A 21549-nucleotide genomic window follows, 5' to 3' on the forward strand; every position below is an offset into this window, starting at 1 on the left:
CTTAGACCCTTTGGACTGGGAGCGATCTCAGTTTAAATCGGAATTTAGATTGCATGTTAAGGAGGCCGGTGGTTTTTTGAGAAAAAGGGGAGTCGTCTATTGAGATTCCGAAGCGGCTGACTGGGTGGTAGCTAGCTGTGCTTTACTTCCTGAATAGCTAGTTTACGTGTTAATGAGGTTCGAAGTTATTTACTGCAAAGTTTTAATTGTTTTCAGGGGCCTTCATTTCGGTGTCGTTCTCATTGACGTTAGATTAGACTAATACTTATGTTATAATATTCGGGGAGCAGTCGATGGATCTAATATGTAGGTGACATGACGAGAACGTCCCGACGTAGCCTAGATGCGGCTGCGTCTGTGGCAACACGCCAATCAATCATGGCGGCCGCTGACAGAAGCAGCTGCTGGCGACGCGGCACTACACCCGACGTCATTAACTACTGGTCGCAAACAAGCGCTGATTAAATAAACGCACACTAACTAACACGCCACATGATGTCTCTATACGTATTTCATTAACAACCCTTTGAAACGAATCAGAATAACACCACTTTATGTATTCCATTGATCATATAATTAAGAGCTTATTTAAATAAATACCACGTCTCCAATATAATTGAAGTACTTTAATCTCCTAGTGGTCGTAACATATATTCCACAGTGCAGTTTACCTCGACCAACTTATGATAATTAGGTAGATGGAACATTAAAAACTTTATGGAATGTGTTATTTCAAAATCATCAAAAAATTTTATTACCTACATAAGTAGATAGTACCTAGTAGTAGCAGCACTATCCCCAAACACGTAGATAATTTAATAAAAAACACTGTTACTGGTGGAAAACACACTTTGGAAAACTAAATATGACTAAGAAAATCGTTGAAAAAACAACTGAAATTAATTGCGAGTTCAAAAGTATAACTGGGTAGTTATCTACTAAGTACCAGGGACATACATGTATCATATACTATGTGGCCTGTAAAACTGATTGCGTTACCGGATACCTATTTTTAGTTTATTATGTTTTTATCATTAAACATAAAATGGTTGAACGCTTATTTCACATTTAAACTGCAAACTACCCACTCGGGTTTGTAGCTCTAACTAAATAGTCAGATGAGTTCAAAAGAGGCAGCGATCGTGTTTAATTAAATACATACATTAAATTATATTGATAGTTTTAGGAGTTTAATCTTCCTTTGCTGGTAATAAAGGAACCGCAATATTCTTCATGAAATTATAGAGGTCAACTTTATGAAATTTAACTGACAATAGGTGACAGACGCACTTGTAGATCGATGATAAGGTTAAGCAACGCAGTCACTCCGTGAACGGCTAACCATTTTACCATGACGAGTTCCTATGCCAGCCATTACGGGTAGTCTAAAGCTAGAAAGCCTAAAAAGTAAAACCCACTCAGATATATGTATATTTTATGATTTTCAGTACCTAGGTCACAACGCTCTTGTACCATAAGAATACTTACACTTTTAATTTGATTTATTTGTATTAATAACAGTTGTATATTTAAACACATTGGTGTATTTGGTTGTTGCAGAGCGAGGCGCCTGGCGGTGGTCGGATGCAGCTCGCACTGGTAACGTATCCACTTGACTTCGTTACTCCCTCCAAACTATCCCTGATTCGCTCCACTCAACTACTTTGGCTCGGTGCCTCTCCGCTAATTATATACTTCCACTTAAATAACATTTTTTGTATGTAAGTTAAGAAACTGGTTCATTGCTTTATTAGTTTTCTCAAACAACAAAAATTTCTTAAAGTTTGCAAAAAGTATACGCTTGAAAGGGCTGATTACTTTCAGATTAAAAAGTCGACAAAACTGGTCAGAAGATCCTTAACCAATTACCCACCTACCTATTGTAAGTGGTAGTGCAGAAGCGAGGCTTACAGGGCAATTTATACATGCCACTCATTTCATTACACAGAGATAAGGGTCTTGTGAATATTTGCGCTCAATTTGGCACATTTATGTTTTGGCATTGAGTGACGTGAGTAAAGAGCACTGGCCGAACACAAATCTGTCTTTATTTATAAAAGGAAAAGTAAGCCGTAAAGGCAAAACAACAGACGTGTGCATGCAACTTTGAGCAAGAACATCCGCCACATTCTATGTATAGCAGAGCCTTACATGCACATATGCAATTAGAGTCGGGTATCATAGTGCCAATAACAACTCGCCCAAACTAGTAATTGGCCGTAACTGCAGCCCCAGTGTATAATTGGTCGGAATCATGTTGGCCGCGTGCGGTATCCGTTGACGTCACACTCGAATGCAAAACGCTAACTAGTGGCACTCAGCTCGGCTAACATGGACCCGCAAGGCTCACAATACGGGTGGGATGTCCCTCAACTCGGACGAGCTCAAATAATCGCGTTATCGTTGCGATATTCCCGAGAGCCACAGAGCGGGGGGAGGCTGAACGAGTAATCCGCTTTGGTCGCGACAGCCACAACTTTGTCGATCGCTCTTCTGAATTCTCTACTTTAAACTTGCATGCCGCGACAAAAGAGTAATAAGATTCGTTCGCGGGTAACTTTCTTAAACCTTTAAACTCAAAGTTAGATTTTATTCTGTATAAGCACTAATACTTTGAAAAATGTTGGCGTTCGCGGCGACATAACTTTTTGAATAGAATATAGCATGTATATTGAACACGTACTCGGCGCGTAAACTACGCGCACACGGGCCTCGTGTGCTATGTCTACATTCATATTTGATTTACCTACGTATACATTGTATATTCGGGGAACAATAACAGCTTTGTATATGTTTTCTTTGATATTGATCACGAACGCTACAATATTAATACAATAATTTCGTTGGCACGATAGCACGAACAGTTGAAACTAAAGTTGACTTTACCTGTTCAGATAATAGACTTGGGTCGCCATTAAAGTAAGGTCTCGTGCTTTATGATAAAGGGAGACAGTCATCGCATCGCGTCGACGACACTGCACGGACTCGCTTGCTGCATTATTTAACTGCATTCTGCATTTCACTACTCGCTGTAAACTTTGTATCTGTAGTGCAGTGTTTTCGAATTTATGAAACGACATGTCTATTACAGTAATGCTACGTGATGTATCACTTTCTAACTTATTCTTGTGAACGTTTAACTGGTGTCAACTCAACTCGCATGCGCTGATACATCCACTCTTATTATACCTACTCCAAAGGACGATGGGCGTTTTGGTACCCAGTCCAACAGTGTTGAATCTAGTACCATTGCGTAGGTCTTGGCAAGGCAAAAAATGTTTACTATGACGACTAGTCCGAAATCCTTGTCCATTTCCCGTGACATCGACTAATAGAATGTGTAATGTTCATAAATCATCAACGTAGATGAAGTTCTTAAATATAACTGTTTTGAATAAAAACTGGTAAAGTAAGAAAAAAACAGGAATTTGGCCTTCTTAGAATGTTTGCCTGCCGATTGATTTAAAAAAAGACTGTGCAAACCTTTGCAGTTCACGCAGAACCAGCTTATATATTTGATGAAAGTCTTTCAGTATTTACAATCAATTGAGGTTAAAAAGTCAGGAGACGATGTTTATATAGTCCATATTACGACTCTAGACTTTGCTCCTCAAGAGGTGCTGAGATAATGGTGAAATTCTTCTTAAAAAAAGATGAATAGAAATGTTTTGAACTTTTGTCAAATCAGATGACGATTGTGTTTCCGTAGTATGACTCCATAGACTATTATAACCTTTAGATTATAATAGAGTGTATCAATTAATGTAAGATGTCTGTTAACTGAGTTTAAAATTATTAAACTGACGACATAAATGCCTCTTAATGAATTTGCATATATGGATGACATATTTGTTTCTATGTCGATTCAATTTTTATCGTTCTTGGATCGGACAGCTAATTGAGGCAAGCTCCATAGTTTTTATTATTCTTCACGTAAATACCTTTCTAATGATATATAATACGTTGCTGTTGGAGCGGGTACCAAATCCCATACAAAGTGCCCATTGTCCTTTATCGACATCTATTTATTATAGGTCGGGTGCCTCAAACAGAAATAGTGATATGAAATGTCTATAAAACATAAAAGGCGGCGTGTAGTATTTTCGGTGAGAAAGTCATTTTACTGGGCGTCCCTTCCTGCGCCAACCCGACCGGTTCCCGTGTTCCATCACTCATTCCGGTCACGAAATAGCTGGATATGTGTGTAGCGTGTATCTACATGATATTTCACCACTACACACTTGCGAAAGGGTTCGCTGCGAAGCTGGAGAAAGTAATCTTTTCTCTACACTACCTGCAAAATAATCACAGAACTGTCATCGAAAAGGAGTATGTTTTTGTCTCCCTGAATACGTACCATTACCTAAATCTATAGGTAACTTAGTATTTCTGTGTAACAGTATAAGAGGTTCTTTCAAGTTTATGATAATCTCACGGAAAAGAATCGTGAAAAACATTTCCCCTTCATTATTTTCAGGAACTCTAAAATGTAAATGCTTAATTTATTAGCGGGATGCGGTAACAAAGCTTCTTATTCTGAAAAATGTGTCCTTTGTTTTTATTTGGAGTGTAGAAGGTATTTTTAAGATTTCCAGCAGTGGCTTGTAGTTTCTGAGTGCGCTAGTGGGTGTGTACAAGTGTAGCGATAGGCTTTCATGAGACGTTACCGGCTGGCAGCGCTCCACGGCGGCGCGGGCTGGCGTGCGCTCGCTCCTTACACGTCACATTTGCTTTGTGTGTTGTTCCTACACTCGGAATAATTTATAAAATTACGTGTGACGTTCTCTTTCGTTATGTTAAAATTTAATTAGGTTTCCGTTAGACATTTAGGTTTGATTAGAATTTGAGTAAAATAAAATTAGCAAAAAATATATCTTACTTTATACTTGGTATCTGCACGTAAAGCTGTAAAAGCGTAAAATACCTACATGTCTCTTAATATTCAAACATTTAAAATAAATGAATGAAAATAAAGACTCATACGGCACAATTAAATGAGCGAAAGACGGGAACAAATATTTGCATTTATTCACAGAAACGTACTCGTCATGCCTTAACACGGCTTTAATCGCATCGACAATATATTCTTTGCACGCACAATGAAAAGATTTTCGAAATACGGCTTTCGGAGGGAGAAAAGCAAAATGTATTTTCTCTGCTCCAGATCTGTCACTATTTTTAAAAATATATAAATACAGTACGTTTTAAGTAATTCCCTGTTGTGTAAAACAAGAAGGGGACGTTTTAATTTTTTACATTTATCTTTGTCGCAATGCAAAACGATTGCACCTAAAAACTTTTTTGACATCTCTACAATTGAAATGTTCATCACGTTCTTTATTACCATTGTTACTTGTTATCATCATCATTTCAACTATAGGAACTGCTAATCATGGGCCTGACCGATTGATTTTTAAAGGACCGCCCGGTTGGAAGCGGTCTACGTCCAGTGCCGCTTATTTTAATTAACTGTTATTCCGATACTTTCAGTAACTTAACAGTAAAATTCATTAATGTGTTATCTATTCTACTACACCAACAAATAGTTGCAATTTAAAGCTTTAAGAAAATGCTTGAGAGTGTCGTAGAATTTTCGTAGACGTGGCGTAGGCGGCGTAGCAACTCGTAGCGTCTCGTCTACACACCGACTTCAACACCTTTTTTAGCCTGTGTAAACATATGTTCATATTTATGAATTAAGTAGTTATTTTGTTAGTTAATATTGAAATGTAATAAATATTTATATTTATTTCATGATTAATGTACACAGTTAATACCTACATGACATTAGAAGTTGTCGTAAAATAGTACAAAGGTACCTACTGGTTATTTCTAATGAAATCTCTAATTGCGTAAAATGAAAACCTGGCGTATACTACATAAATCCAGGGCTCGAGAGTTGAACTTTATTCCTTTGATTTTGAACCCTCCACACAACCAATTTGTTATATTTTGCTATAGGGCGAGGGGTGTAAACAGATAAATGAATAATAGCAATTCGTTAACTCTCATGAGGCTTTGAAAAATAAGAGTTATTCTTACTTTATATTTATTTAAAAATAAAATATGTAATATTTTTAGACCTTGATCGAACTCTATTTTGGGAATATGAAACAGGAATATCCATCTAAAGTAGGTGCGCGTAGACGTCGTAGCGAGGGCCTACGCGCGCGCCTCCCGCAACCTGTGTTTCACAACCCTAATTATAACGTTTGGTAAAACATACATTTTAAAAGAAAGTACATTCGAAACAAAAGCCTCTGTTACATTGTGTTTTAAATAAACTTTGAATCATTTGATAAGCTACGGAAAAACAATATGACAATGTGGGTGAAAATATTTTCTGCGTAGTCATCGAATCGGTAGCGTATTACGGAAGGTAATCAGTGCCAGTATAAACTGTGGCAGGGATCTGCTGTGATCAGTGACAGCGCATTAAGGCGCATATTGCCAATATAAGAGCATGGAGCGTCAGCCGGCTCTGTGCCAGCGCCCCTCGCGCTTCACTCATAAACCTGTCTTTCAAACTCCATTATGATTTCTACAGAAAACATCGACAACCATGCAATTGTACAATTTTAGACTTTATGACCGAGACAACGCTTTTATTTATCATGTTATGCTGGCTACGACGGCTGGTACGTTATTGGTTTAATCCATAGTATAAGCTAACGATGCATAAGCTTAATCTTGCCACATCTATTGACTTAAGAATGATTGATATTTAATCATTCTAGTTTCAATATTAATTTTAGTTTTTTAAAATAATACGAAACACGGTTAAGATAAAAAGCTGTGATTAGGATTTGGGATAAAATGTAGAAGAATAGTAGCATGGTGATAGTGTAATATGAGCGTGGAGAGTATCGACATGCAGTGTGGTGGCGCGGAGGTCACGCCGCCGCCTCGCAGGGCCAGGCGGGCGCGAGCACGTGAGCTCCTCACCGGGGACCATTCATGTGCGAGGGCGGCGGCTTGCGCGCGCAGCGATCAATAAGCGCTGGGCGCGGGCGGGCAGTGCCCGGCCCGCCGCGCGACGCCTCGCACGCGCCTCCGCCGCCGCGAGCCCATGACCGCCCTCCACAGATGACGGAGCCCGCCCGCACCCTACGAGAGCGCCGCACTGTCCCCGCACTCAGCACGACCACTCTCGCCGCGCGACCCCGCACTCGCTGTAACCGCGCGACGATAAGGTACGAAAATCGATACACGTCTCCGAGTGCCGCAGCATCCGCTGACCGCTCCGGCGGCCGCACGCCCGCCTCTGCCCGCAGCCCTGCTGGCCTGCTCGGGGCGAGCCTCCGCTGCTGCCCCCAGTGCCCCACATTTGCCACGTTGTTCCATTATCACTTCATTTGTCAAAAACCATAATGAATTTAATTTGTATTTAACTTTTAATTCCTCTGTGAATACAATTTGCAGATAAGTCACTACTTGTATCAATGATTACTGCAATGTCTTTTTGTGAAAACTAGTGTGGTCGAGGACAGGCGCAGTTATATTTTACTACGAGGAGTGTCGAAGCATTTCTCATTTTATAGGCGGGCTGATCTTCTGACAAAAAATATGTTCAAATTTTGGTGGTTTATACATTTAAGGTGAATTAACTTAGTAACCTTAACGAGAGACTTTGTGTAACACACTGTATCAATATAATTTAGTACTTCTTCTAGAACTGTTTTACCCAGAGCATGTAGTGCACAAGCATGTGGCTCTGTTCCATTGAATAGTATCAAGGTAAAATGATGATTGCTCATATTAAAAAAATCTTTGAGGTCTTAGACTAAACATGGTCAAAAAAAATTTTCTTAGAAAGTCCGGATAACCACTACTATGGAACGCAATTGGAATTCATTACAATTGTTCGTAGTGAATTTGACTTTTTTCAGAATGAAGTTATTGTTGATTTCTGAACAAACGTTGTTTTTGTCCGATCAATTCTTCACATTACAGCTCGGTGGAATGTTTGGTGAATGGAGTAGACTATTTAATTTGTAATTAACCACAGATAAGTCTGTTGTCATTAACTCAAACGTGGATATGTTGTTTCAGAAGTGCAATCGTAAATGTGATAATTGTATGGGTGACGTTCACCCATACAATTATCATAATTTTCTTAAAAAGACCTCGTGTCACAAAACAAAAATATATTCCTAGAAAACAAGTAAAAGCAAAGGTTCACTTTGTAACCCAAATAAGGTCGTTTAAGAAGCCAAGGGGGTGATGATTGAAGCACCCTATTCATACTGTAGGAAACAGTATTACCAAAATGAATTGTATCGAAACTCAGTTATCAAGAAGGACCCTATCATAAAGGGGGACATTTGGTAAAATCACCCGAATACAAACACTAAAAAATGCCATGATACAAAAATTGCTTTCGAATCCTTTTGGGGCAGCTTTTTCATAAAACGAAATACTATTCAAAACGGACCGTGATTTCATTTAATATTATGATAATTTATTTTATTGTTTGTCGATTTTGTTGGATTCGAGGCACTGATTTACATTTTTCTTACAACCGAAGTTTAAGAATTAACTTGTAATGCTCTTAGACGGTAGAACAACTCTGTTTCAATAATTTTTGACCTTTCATTGGCTATTACAATAATTATAATGCAAATTTCATAAATGCTCGGTGGGTATATAGCTAAGCATCGCGGTCGTTAGAGTATTGACGGCTATGGCTGGCTGTAGGGGCAGGGGTGTAGGTCGATTATGTGTCGTGATGCAGTGCAATTACTCGCCACGGGAAATAGTCCAAGGACGAGCCGCGGTTCAAAGGCCACCCACCTCTGGTATACCGCCTAGCTTATCGGCTATGCTAATATGTATAATATTTATATACGAGGCAGTTAACTGAGTTATTACTTACTTTCTCTATTAAGTCCCAGTCGTATATCACATTCAGGTTACAACACATAACATGCACATAAATGAAATGAAATTAAACTAAAATATATCAAAAATTCTCGAATACTGAAGTAAGTTTATTTAATTATTTATTTACAGCACTTATCTACCATTACAGGTTTCTCTTACCTAGTACGAAGTTGTACCTACCGTTAAAAGATAGAGGTCTTATTACAATTAGCTACGTTGATTATTTCTGTAACTGCAGGAATGGACTTAAATTGAGAATTACTTCAAGTTCGGTTATTATTTCATCTCAGTTAAGTTGCATTACTTTTAATTACTTAGTTTATAGTAATAAAAGTACGGAAAGTATTTTTTGTTACTGACACGTTTTCTAAAGCATTTACGTATGTGTGTGCGTCGCCAAAAATGAAATTGATTACGTGGGTACACGTGCCTATTATTACCAACAAAGTATTTTTTGTACAGCTGCCGATGTTCCCACGGAAAATTTAGAACGGAAAGATATTAATAGGTTAAGGGTTGTTCCCGTTTGTTGACTTGAGCATGACGAAACAAAAATTGTTATAGAGTGTGTTCTGTATGGCTCCAATTATATTTAATACACTGCCAAAGAGCTGGACAGCGCTGCCATTGCCACTTTTTTAAAAATGTACTGCATAAGTTTTTAGCGAGTAAAGTGTATTATAATATTTTAGATTTCATAAATGAAAAAGACTTTATTATTCCTAATTATATTTTTCCTTGTTCTTCTTCTTAATCCTATGTTCAATAATTTTTGATTTATTAATATTATATTACATGCCAATTGGTAAAATATGGCGGATCTTTTTACCATTATGTAACAACATCATTGTAACCCGTATTTGCAATAATAAATATCATTATCTTTATGTAGTTTTGAATTAGGTACACATGCCCAATAATGCACAAATATGAATTTAAAGTCAATTAATCATGTAGAGTACTTACGTCCCATTAAAATCAAATAATGCATAATGTTAGACTGCAACCAGCCAAGAGACTAATGCGATCATAAATAACTCAAACACATCAGCATAGTAAATTGTATCAACATAGACATTCGTTGCTCGATTATTTATGGAATTTAAAATGTGTTGCGAACTCGTGATTACATTGGCAAAATTTAGACTAACACATGAATGACAAATAAGCAGCTTTTCCGACTGCAAATAAACTTTTTTTAAATAAACCTAGTCCCAAAAGTAGAGAAAGAAAAGCATCTAAATGAAAAACCTGACAAGTGCAAATGGGACTCTTACTAAACAGTTTATCAATAGCGTTTTGATATATTTTTTAAAATACTTAATGCCTTGTGGAAAAAAAAAAACACTTTATACGAAACCCTACAAAACTAAAGCTTCGTCAAGCTGCAGCATTGCTGAGACAGCTCAGTATTTTCTTTTTGCAGGTTGGAATTTGATTAAAAAACTTTTACAAGTTAGTCGTAGTTACCTGTGATAAGACGGAAGACTCTGTCGTGTTGATACTGCACATTTCTGAACGTTATTTTTTTCGTTCTGATAGGGACAACGACCGGGAAAACATTTTGAAATTCACTAATTTACCCTTGTGTCAGCGTAATGTGAATTTGTTTCAAAGTGGAACGAACAAAATAGCCCTTATTTTCTTTGACATCGCTAATTATTGTTGGACCATTGGCCTATCTTGAAGGATGATGTTTGCTTGTGTCAGGTGATGCATCAACGATGAGTCGCCGCGCGCGGCCGTGACATGGGAGCGCAGGCATGGGCTGGCGCGCCGTGCAACCGCCGCACATCGCCGCCGGCTTGCTCCTACTGCTGCTAGTTAACCTGCCAGGTTTGAACTATCATTTTTCAGTTTTCCACCCTCGAATCTGTCTCTTTCCAGAACTTACTCGTGTATTGAGTGGCCAATTTCATTACAATATTTAGTTATCACACCCAATTTCATACTATTGTACAATGTTTGGTTTTGTGGACGCAGTAACCTGCCACCAAGACCACCAAGATGCTGTGCACATCACGGCGATCCTCGGCGAGAGCGTGGTGTTCAACTGCCAGGTGGACTTCCCGGAAGACATCCCGGTGCCGTACGTGTTGCAGTGGGAGAAGAAGGTAGGCGAAACGGTACGACGGTCCACACTCCACTCTTACAATACAACGCTGCTCATCTACCGTGTGTGTGTTTCTGTTCAGTAGAGATCGGCTCGTCCGCGCGACGCGCCCCGCAGAATGTAAAGTATATCTCGTGATGTGTCGGCTCCGACACCTCGTATTGTCCCGTGCTAGTGGTAACGCGCGGGCGCCGCGGGCCGGGGGCGCCGCCCCAGCGCCCTCGCCCCGCGCGCGCCCTCCGCACGCCTTTTGTGTATCTCTGCCTCTTCTGCGTATTGCCTCGTGTACCTACCGCGCTCGTCACAGACCGGTTCGACATACACCACAGTGATAAAGGCCTTCAAAGCGAGTCCGAGAGAGCAGCAGACCCCCGTTAGATAACGAACATACACATACACGCCACTTTACATGTACAATAAGATTTTTTCCTCCTATTATTTTATTTGGGTGCACCGTTGTTATTGCGAGATAGTATCGGGCGCACTATCGCTTACACGGCTGACACGGGGCACGCGCACTCTCGCGCACTGGCGGCGGTTCTGTCTGTTTCTCTCTTCCTGTGGCTGTGGGCTTCTCCCACGCTCTGTCGGCAATTGTAGATCCATATACAACTTACTTGACATACTTTGTATCGTATTCTTGTTGCTCATTCAAACGACTGCACAGTTGATCTACTTTGTTGCATGCTGTAGAGACGCTTAAGTTTCCCCGTTTTCACTTTCTGCATGCTACGATTATAACCTCATTGACTAAGCGTTTCATAGACTACTGTTCAGGCAAATACGAGCAAATTCAAACAAAGTAAGGTTAAATCATTATTTAGTGAATCAATTTTCATGATTTGTTTATCATCCTTGCATGTTTAAGTAGTTTTCTTTCTTTATGTAGGTAGATAGTTTTTATCTTGTAACCACAAAACCAAAATGACACCCGCGTGCAACGGTGACTGAATTGCACGTCTCGTTACAAGATTAAGCATCTGATTCTGTCTGTGTTTTGTGAAAACGCATCGCATCGTCTTGAAAGCTTTGACCAGAGTTGGAAATGTGTAGCGCCACAACCGGTTATGCGGCGAACAGTATTTAGAACATAAGTATTTAGCTGTATGTAAGCTAAGTGGTAGACGTAAAGAGTTCGCGCCAGTCGTGCTCGGTTGTTAACATGTGTGCGTGGGTGCGTAGGGACAGGACATCCCGATCTACATCTGGTACGAGAGCTACCCGACGCACAGCGGCGAGGGCTACGAGGGCAGGGTGTCGCGCGTGGCGCCCGACTCGCCCTACGGCGCGGCCAGCCTCAACCTCACCAATATCCGCGAGTCTGACCAGGTACACACTTATGTCAACTCCAACGTTTAATTAGAAAATTAACTAAATCTTATTTTACATCTGCTTATTATGTATTACTAAACAAAGTTAAGATAACGTCTATGTAAATATTATGTATGTAAATAATGTAAGATATAACACCCATGTTTCGTTTACCAGGGTTGGTACGAGTGTAAGGTGGTGTTCCTCAACCGGTCACCCAACCAGCACAAGAATGGCACATGGTTCCACTTGGACGTGCACGCGCCACCACGCTTCTCCATCACACCGGAAGACATTATTTACGTTAATTTAGGTAATTATGACTGCCATAATACCATCCATATTATCATATACCGAATTACTTTACCATTCCAACACATTTGAATTAATCTACTCCTAAAGAAATTACAATTATACCCATTCACCAATTCCAGGAGACGCCATAATCCTCAACTGCCAAGCGGAGGGCACGCCGACGCCCGAGATCCTGTGGTACAAGGACGCGAACCCCGTGGAGCCGTCCGGCACGGTGGGCATCTTCAACGACGGCACGGAGCTGCGGATCAGCAACATTCGCCACGAGGACATCGGCGACTATACGTGCATCGCGCGCAATGGCGAGGGACAGGTCTCGCATACCGCGAGGGTCATTATTGCTGGAGGAGCTGTTATTACTGTGAGTTTCACTTTGTTTGCGGGTTTAATAAAGGGAGATGTTTTCTCCATCGTTAGTTGTTGGAAAATATGTTCTATGAAACGACACAAAAAAAAACCTATTGCAAATGCGCTATACTTTCACGTCGCCAAGTCTGGATATATCTTACTTGCATAATACTAAAGCGGTATTTCAGATAATCAAATAATTACTTAAGATTGGACTAATGTGCAGGGTAGTCTTGTAAGTTTGTTATTCAAGTAAACTGTCAACTTCTTCGCCTAGAATCAACGATAACGGTCTATTAAATATCTTCTTCAGATGCCGCCAACGAATCAAACAAAGTTAGAAGGAGAGAAGGTGCAGTTCTCATGTGAAGCGAAGGCGTTGCCGGGCAACGTAACGGTGAAGTGGTTCCGCGAGGGTGCTCCGGTGGCCGAGGTCGCAGCCCTGGAGACACGCGTCACTATCCGGAGAGATGGGGCTCTGGTCATCAACCCGGTGGCGGCAGATGACTCGGGACAGTATCTGTGTGAAGTGTCCAACGGGATCGGAGACCCTCAAAGTGCTTCGGCCTATTTGAATGTTGAATGTGAGATTTTGTGATTTTTCTTGCTGAATATTTTAATATCATTAAATTCGGAAGTTAGTTTGTTGTGTACGCTTTATCACTAATACAGATGACCTGTGGGTTTTTGATAATGATATAAAAAGGGAACCAGCATCATATGGAGGTACACAATACTACAGAGAGTTAGCGGAATCTTGTTTTAAATAATAAAAAAAACAATTAAAATTAATAAAGAACTTCTCTACTTATCCTACTTACTTCTTTATACTTCATTATTTTGTTCTTCTAAAACCTATTTACTATTCCAGATCCAGCGAAAGTTACGTTTACTCCAACCGTGCAGTACCTCCCATTCCGTCTGGCGGGTGTCGTGCAGTGCTACATAAAGGCCAACCCTCCCCTCCAATACGTGACCTGGACGAAGGACAAGCGGCTGCTGGAGCCGTACCAGACAAAGGACATCGTCATCATGAACAACGGCTCCTTGCTCTTCACGCGGGTCAACCAGAACCATCAGGGTCGCTATACTTGTACACCTTATAACGCGCAGGGAACCCAAGGCTCTTCTGGTTAGTATACAATCTAAAATTTGTCTTTGATAAAGTGATGTTTAGAAGATACATAAAATCATAATTTTGTTCACCAGGTCCGATGGAAGTGTTAGTTCGTAAACCACCAGTGTTCACAGTGGAACCGGAACCCCTGTACCAAAGAAAGGTAAAATAAATTTCAAGTAACCTTTATAAGTCGCTCGTGAAAAATTTCGTTGCATATCGTATTTATGATCACTTTCCGAATGGCAATGCCGGAAAACTTGAATTCGTTAGTTGACTGTCACGTGGTCTCTCCTCAATATTCGTCGGTTCTTACTCAGTGAATTTTCTTCTTCTTATCGAATGAGCTGCAGGTTTTAATCACCTAAGAAGCCCTAGTGTCAGAGTTTTCTCAAATCCCCCTGACGGCCGCTAGCGTAGAATTGTAACAACGACTGATATTGATATTCATTACTATTGATTGGCATTCGGTATCTAGTTGGTCTAGTTCTGCGAGTGCTGTGCACGAGGGCTAAGGTTCGATTTTTGGAATGGGCCACAACCGCTTTGTGGGTCTTACAAACTTTCATAAAGCAGCCCATAGGCTCCAAGTCAGCGGTGTTACACCCCCTCGTGAAGACGGCATCAGAGGATATTATGCACTAAAGGAGATTGTTAGGTACCTGTTAGCTACATTTGTGCTTGTGGTTCAGGTGGGCGAGTCAGTGGAGATGCACTGCGAGGCGCAGGAGGCGGAGGGCACGCAGCGGCCGTCGGTGCTGTGGCGGCGGCGCGACGGGCTGCCGCTGCAGAAGGCGCGCGTGCGGGCGCTGGGCGGCAACATCACCATCGACACGCTGCGCCGCCAGGACTTCGGCATCTACCAGTGCGTCGCCTCCAACGAGGTAACTATAAACATCTGATCGCTTACGCTAATATACTCCCCTAAGATCTGTGGAGATCTAAAGGGGAGGCCTATGTTCAGCAGTGGACCTCCTCTGGCTGAGATGATGATGATGACTCCCCAAAATCCTTTAAACAAGAAAGTAATCGTTTTGTACATTTGACATTAATTAACCATGTTTTATTTATTGCAAAATGTACAATTTACAGATATGCATCCTTATCCTATGTACGTATACAATACCCTGTTAGGTTAGATATCTTGAAAAAAAGAGGTTCTCAATTCGTCTTTTGTTTTTATGAATGTTCACCAAGTACTCAGAGACGCTTAGACCGATTGCTCTAAGAGGCTTATATTTATAAAAACCAAGAACCTATATGCTTCTGCTTATGTTTTTGACAAGATAGTTGGTGTGATACAAATAAACCAAATACTTACCTATATTTATTAACTTAAAGATATGAAATTTAAATAAGTGAAGCTGGACTTATAAACACTCCAATTTTAGGTGGCAACGATAGTAGCGGACACGCAGCTGGTGATCGAGGGCACGCAGCCGCACGCGCCGTACAACGTGTCGGGCACGGCCACCGAGTTCCAGGTGACGCTGCGCTGGCAGCCGGGCTACGCGGGCGGGCCCGACTACAAGCAGGACTACACCATCTGGTACCGCGAGGCCGGCTTCTCCGAGTGGACTAAGGTGCCCGTCACGCCCTCCGGTGCTACCTCTGTGAGTATACTACCTTACCTACACAGTATATTACCCTGCCAGTTTAACCGGCTACCGATAAAGTTCGTGACATCTTCTCTCACATGGAGAAGGATAAAGTATCAGTTAGTTATCCAATCCAATAGCAATGGCCGTGAATGCCAAATAAAGTCCGCATAAAATTTGTGTCAGATATTGCTATCTGAGACCCGTGAAACCAAAAGTTATAGTTTATCTGTCAGATACGCTTCTGATAAGCTATCAGAGCCTTTATCATTATCCTGTGAAAATGGCCAAAAATCTCTTCACCACTCATTCATAAAAAAAATTGCGTAATAGGCATGATGACAAATTTTTAAATTCCTTTGTATGATGTAGGTATACGTCTATTTTATATGAAAAATTATTAATTTTAAGAAAATGCGAAGTTTTTTTATCAAATAATTGCATTTTTCTCTGTCCACTTTGAATCCGGCGCGAAAACGCTTGTCAGTGTCATGTCGTCACTTGTGACGTCACGACTGAAATTACAAGACGCAAGTAAACAACGCTCGTGCAATAATTAAGTTTTTTGTGTTATTAAATATGAATTCGAAAGGGCCATAGGTGTTGTGGGGTCCCCCAGTGTAAGAACACATCCAAAACAACTCCTGATAAGTTATTTGTGTACGTTCCTCACAATAAAAAAATACGAAACAGTGGCTTAAACTTGCAAGGCGAGATTCAAAAGCAATATTGCCCAGGGTACAACTTTATTTTTGTGAAGATCACTTTGATGTAAGTTATTACATAGTTCTCTAGATTCTAGCATAGTTTATAATGTAAATAACTATTTCGAGGTTAGGTTTCATTTTTCATTTCTTTCTTGTTTTTTCATTAAACTAGTATACTTACATGGAAGTTTTAACATTTCTAAATTCAGCTGAACAAAAATCTTTATTTGATGCCAAAAACTTTCCCAGCATTATGATATCAATTCTAGACAAATTAGCGCTGTTTGCCTTGATAAATCCGGGCTCCATAACTCGTGTTATAAACAATTAATTAATTAAAAACAAAGATCGCAGTGGAAGTTCACAATAACGAAATGTGACGTTCGCGCGCTTTCGCGCGAGTTGTTTTGAGAAATGACGTCACGAGCTCTGATTGGTGTTCAAGATATCATGGCGGATTGCCTTATTTCGTAATTTTATTTTATAAAAATACATATTAATCACATTATTAATAAAGAAAACAGTGCGCGTTTTATATTCCAAGCTTCAAGTTTAATTTAATAAATATATTATTTTAATGATTTTTGATTACTGTCATCATGCCTATTCGCGTGCAAAGTTATCGTAGGTGTCTACGCAACTACGCGTAGCATCGTAGTTACCTCGTAGCACTCGTAGCGCGAAATTCACATAAGGAAAGCTCATATTGATCTTTTCGTAATGTGTGTTACTCTTATTTGAGTGAGAAAAATATTATAATTCTAGTAGAAAATAGCTTAATCTGCCCGTGACCATAAATTCTGTAATAGATGCGAAATTTGGGGATTAAATAATATTAATATTACCGCGATAAAATCCGTAAAATAAATAGCTGTTATGAAGACTGGCCAATTACTTCATCAAGTTTTATTAAATAAAGGGCAATAGTGGAAACGATTTCATAATATTAAAGCCCACATTTTAGTAGGTATTTACTAACATTGTAACTTTAATTATTACACAGGTCACAATAAACCGGCTGCAGCCTGGCACCACGTATGAGTTTCAAGTGAACAGCAAGAATACAATAGGAGAAGGAATGATGAGTAAAGCTATTACGATAAGAACTCTCGGTAAGTACTGCACCTTTCGTATGTGTGGCGGGAATAGGCATGATGACAAATTTTTAAATTCCTTTGTATGATGTAGGTATACGTCTATTTTATATGAAAAATTATTAATTTTAAGAAAATGCGAAGTTTTTTATCAAATAATTGCATTTTTCTCTGTCCACTTTGAATCCGGCGCGAAAACGCTTGTCAGTGTCATGTCGTCACTTGTGACGTCACGACTGAAATTACAAGACGCAAGTAAACAACGCTCGTGCAATAATTAAGTTTTTTGTGTTATTAAATATGAATTCGAAAGGGCATAGGTGTTGTGGGGTCCCCCAGTGTAAGAACACATCCAAAACAACTCCGGATAAGTTATTTGTGTACGTTCCTCACAATAAAAAAATACGAAACAAGTGGCTTAAACTTGCAAGGCGAGATTCAAAAGCAATATTGCCCAGGGTACAACTTTATTTTTGTGAAGATCACCTTGATGTAAATTATTACATAGTTCTCTAGATTCTAGCATAGTTTATAATGTAAATAACTATTTCGAGGTTAGGTTTCATCTCTCATTGTTTTTTAATTAAACTAGTATACTTACATGGAAGTTTTAACATTTCTAAATTCAGCTGAACAAAAATCTTTATTTGATGCCAAAAACTTTCTCAGCATTATGATATCAATTCTAGGCAAATTAGCGCTGTTTGCCTTGATAAATCCGGGCTCCATAACTCGTGTTATAAACAATTAATTAATGAAAAACAAAGATCGCAGTGGAAGTTCACAATAACGAAATGTGACGTTCGCGCGCTTTCGCGCGAGTTGTTTTGAGAAATGACGTCACGAGCTCTGATTGGTGTTCAAGATATCATGGCGGATTGCCTTATTTCGTAATTTTATTTTATAAAAATACATATTAATCACATTATTAATAAAGAAAACAATGCGCGTTTTATATTCCAAGCTTCAAGTTTAATTTAATAAATATATTATTTTAATGATTTTTGATTATTGTCATCATGCCTATTAACATATTGTGTGTAAATAACCATTTAATTATTAAAAATATTTGTCTGTGTGCGTAACAGGTTTGGGTTGTGGCCTCGCTTTATAACTTTTTGTGTCAACAGGGATAAGTTCTAGGAAATAAAATAACTAATAGATTTGTGGAAAATATTCCAGTTAGAAGGTTTTATGGACAAAGGTGGGTTGTTTAACTGGAGATTGCTTTTTGTAGATGTAGGCGCCAAACCGAAGGCGGCACCGACCCCGGCGGGGCCTGTAGACGAAAAGATATTCCAAAACGCACCCGAAGGCTCTGGTATATACACACAAATGTTGCACAGTAATCACTAACTTCACTCCTTCATTTTCATACATCTTATCATTGTAGTCATAGTATTCACACTTACGTAGTTAGTCCACGGATCCATTGTTTCATGTTTCATATGTGTGCATTGTATTTAGTGTTCAAATAATTTACACTTGCATGATCAGAATGTTTTCTTCTTCTTTTATATTGTTGTTCTCTGAATAACTTACTCTTAATACTTTTTACACATTATTTTTACACATTAGCACATATCGTACAGCCATACCAAAGACAGCTTTTTAAATTCGGAATCATAACAAGTTACTTTGTAGACAACACTAGAGCTTATAGTGAATTTTCTCCATATAATCAACACAGGACCTCAAATATTGATGCAAATTCAAACTATACACATTGCTATAGAGACTGCTATCACCACATTAAACAAAAATAGAAATAACCATCTCATTCATCACCACAAGACACAAAGGACCAAAAACTAAGAGCGTATATCCACCCAGGTCCGAAGTCTGGTCCTCCTCGGAACCTGACAGTGACGGAGGTGCACAACGGGTTCCTGATCACGTGGCAGGCGCCGTTAGAGCGCTCGCACCTGGTGCAGTACTACACCATCAAGTACCGCACCGACGCGCAGTGGAAGACCCTCAACCGAGGACAGATACGCCCTGAGGAGACCAGCTATTTGGGTAAATAGATTAATTTGATGATTTTGTCTTTTGTAATGAAATTTGTCTTTGTATGAAATTATTTTGATTTAGTACCACTTAAATCTCTGGTTTGTATATGATACTTTACAAAACTATCCGTCTCACTTAATAGGTAATAACACGCACATAAACGTTTGAATATGGTAGAAATGTTTTTACACAGGTCATGTTTAGATTTCAGATGACGATACTTCTTCCTAATCGTATAAAATGAAACTCTCTTGTACTTTTCATGATCTCCTTGATTTATTGTTTCATACCTTTTAGCCGAAAGCCTCTTTCCTTACATCAGCCGAATCATTATCTATGATTAGAAATTTCTTACCAAGAACTACCTCTAAAGTCACACCTTCGAACGATCCTAAATAATATTCAATCGTTCCAGTAAAAAATCTAGTGGGTGGTCGTACATATTACTTCCGCGTGCTCGCCAACTCAGCGACGAGCTACGAGAGTTCCGAGGAAGTGAAGTTCCCGGTGCCGGCGCGGGTGAAGCACAAAGCCATCACGGCGGGCGTGGTGGGCGGGATCCTGTTCTTCATCGTCGCCATCATCCTGTCGGTGTGCGCCGTCAAGATCTGCAACAAGCGCAAGCGACGCAAGCAGGAGAAAGGTGAGTGACGTCACGAGCGGCCGCTTGTCCGCTCCCGGCGCTACTCCCGCGATACTTACTGCTAGCATAGTGGTGGACTAATCCCGGGTCTTGAACTGTCTTGTGTCGTATTGGCTATTGAAAATGTCTTGATGAAAGACTAAACAAACCAAGAGACTTTTCTTCATACTCAGAACTAGAAATAAAGTCTGTAGCAAAAAAAAAACTGAAAACAGAACCAAGTAATCCAGCTCACCTATATGCTGGTCGGTTCTATCCATACTCGGTGCTCATTAAGATAATTGGCACAGTGACAAAACAAAACTGTCAGTAAAGCTACTAACGTTTCCTTGTACACGACACAAGTTCCGTAGGCTCTTACCATAGATAACACTTACTTTGAAGACAGCTAGACTTCCTTACATAACTTACCATATTGTCGGCATTACATATTCGTCTATTATCTGCTTATTTCACTCATACAACATTGGCATTTCCTTTGTAAGCTTTTTGCATGAGCTGCGGTTATGTTAATCATGTAGTTGTGTATTTGTACCCACATAACATAAGACAAGTTACTTTTAAAACAATAAATAACACCTAAGCTCCCCGTTCTATGTACTATGAAAGAAAAAGCGTTTCGGAACATGATCCTTTTGCGTTTTGATTTTATCTTTCCTAAACCAAGAAAGATGACTATATTATTGAAAGTAAGCAATCTGCTGTCGCTTCGCTGAAATTCCAAAACAAACATAATACCGTATTTTGCAACTTCTCTGGCAAAACATAAGATAAGTACATAAAGCTTCAAGTAGTCATAAACATGCTCAGGTACTTACTTCCCAAACAGAATATTAACGTGCATGCCGGGGCTGAAACGTATTTCTTGAAAATTATGGTAAACAACTGTTATTCCGCTTTGTATCATCATCATGTAACATTATTGCTTAGTTTTATTTACAATAACGGACACTGAAATGGACTAAAATGTATCAAAATTAGGTGCTATGTCAATTTGATTAATGAATTGCACCCATATGTAAATCGTAATTAGTGATGGTAATACATGGTAGCAGTCCATTCGAGTGTTCGTTAGGTTGTGGTTGACAATATGGTGGGTGGAGGCGTGGGTGGCGGGCGGCGGCCGAGGCTGGGTCGGGGCGGAGCACCACTCCACTACGTTAATGTGCAGAAATTATTCGATTGCAGCATACAACATGGTAGCCGCGCGACTGACAGACCTCCGCGCCGCTGATAGCACTCAAGTGCCTTTTAAGAAGTGAGTTCATGTTCCTCAAATTATATTACCATAACTATTGCTTAACTTATTTCGTTCTTACTAACAACTCTAACTTATACTCGCTACATTCACGCTGCTACAACAGGAAATCAGGTCAGTTCTTAAGAAAACAATCATGAAGTATGCAACAC

The 21549-nt window shown here is 39.7% G+C and overlaps 1 protein-coding gene across 9 annotated transcripts in view; it reads left to right on the plus strand.

The window, feature by feature from the left end:
* LOC124629795 (protein turtle) overlaps positions 1-21549 on the plus strand; it is a 65253-nt gene that overhangs the window by 39012 nt on the left and 4692 nt on the right. The window contains exons 2-18 of one of the 9 annotated variants that reach the window (XR_006984329.1): positions 1561-1599; positions 10594-10719; positions 10867-11009; positions 12179-12325; positions 12485-12620; positions 12742-12983; positions 13284-13554; positions 13842-14102; positions 14180-14250; positions 14780-14971; positions 15479-15700; positions 17396-17504; positions 18724-18807; positions 19320-19505; positions 19912-20139; positions 21311-21397; positions 21504-21511. Coding sequence is in view for 6 of the 9 variants with exons in the window: in XM_047163358.1 (XP_047019314.1) it covers positions 10647-10719; positions 10867-11009; positions 12179-12325; positions 12485-12620; positions 12742-12983; positions 13284-13554; positions 13842-14102; positions 14180-14250; positions 14780-14971; positions 15479-15700; positions 17396-17504; positions 18724-18807; positions 19320-19505; positions 19912-20139; positions 21328-21397; positions 21504-21511 (2443 nt within the window). In the remaining 3 variants the exon portion in view is untranslated. Of the gene's footprint in view, positions 1-1560; positions 1600-7061; positions 7194-10593; positions 10720-10866; positions 11010-12178; positions 12326-12484; positions 12621-12741; positions 12984-13283; positions 13555-13841; positions 14103-14179; positions 14251-14779; positions 14972-15478; positions 15701-17395; positions 17505-18723; positions 18808-19319; positions 19506-19911; positions 20140-21310; positions 21398-21503; positions 21512-21549 lie in introns of those variants that run through there. The other 8 variants (XM_047163358.1, XR_006984331.1, XR_006984330.1 and 5 more) reach the window with 8 other exon arrangements.

The sequence above is a fragment of the Helicoverpa zea genome, chromosome 4, assembly GCF_022581195.2.
Source record: "Helicoverpa zea isolate HzStark_Cry1AcR chromosome 4, ilHelZeax1.1, whole genome shotgun sequence".
NCBI lineage: Eukaryota > Metazoa > Arthropoda > Insecta > Lepidoptera > Noctuidae > Helicoverpa > Helicoverpa zea.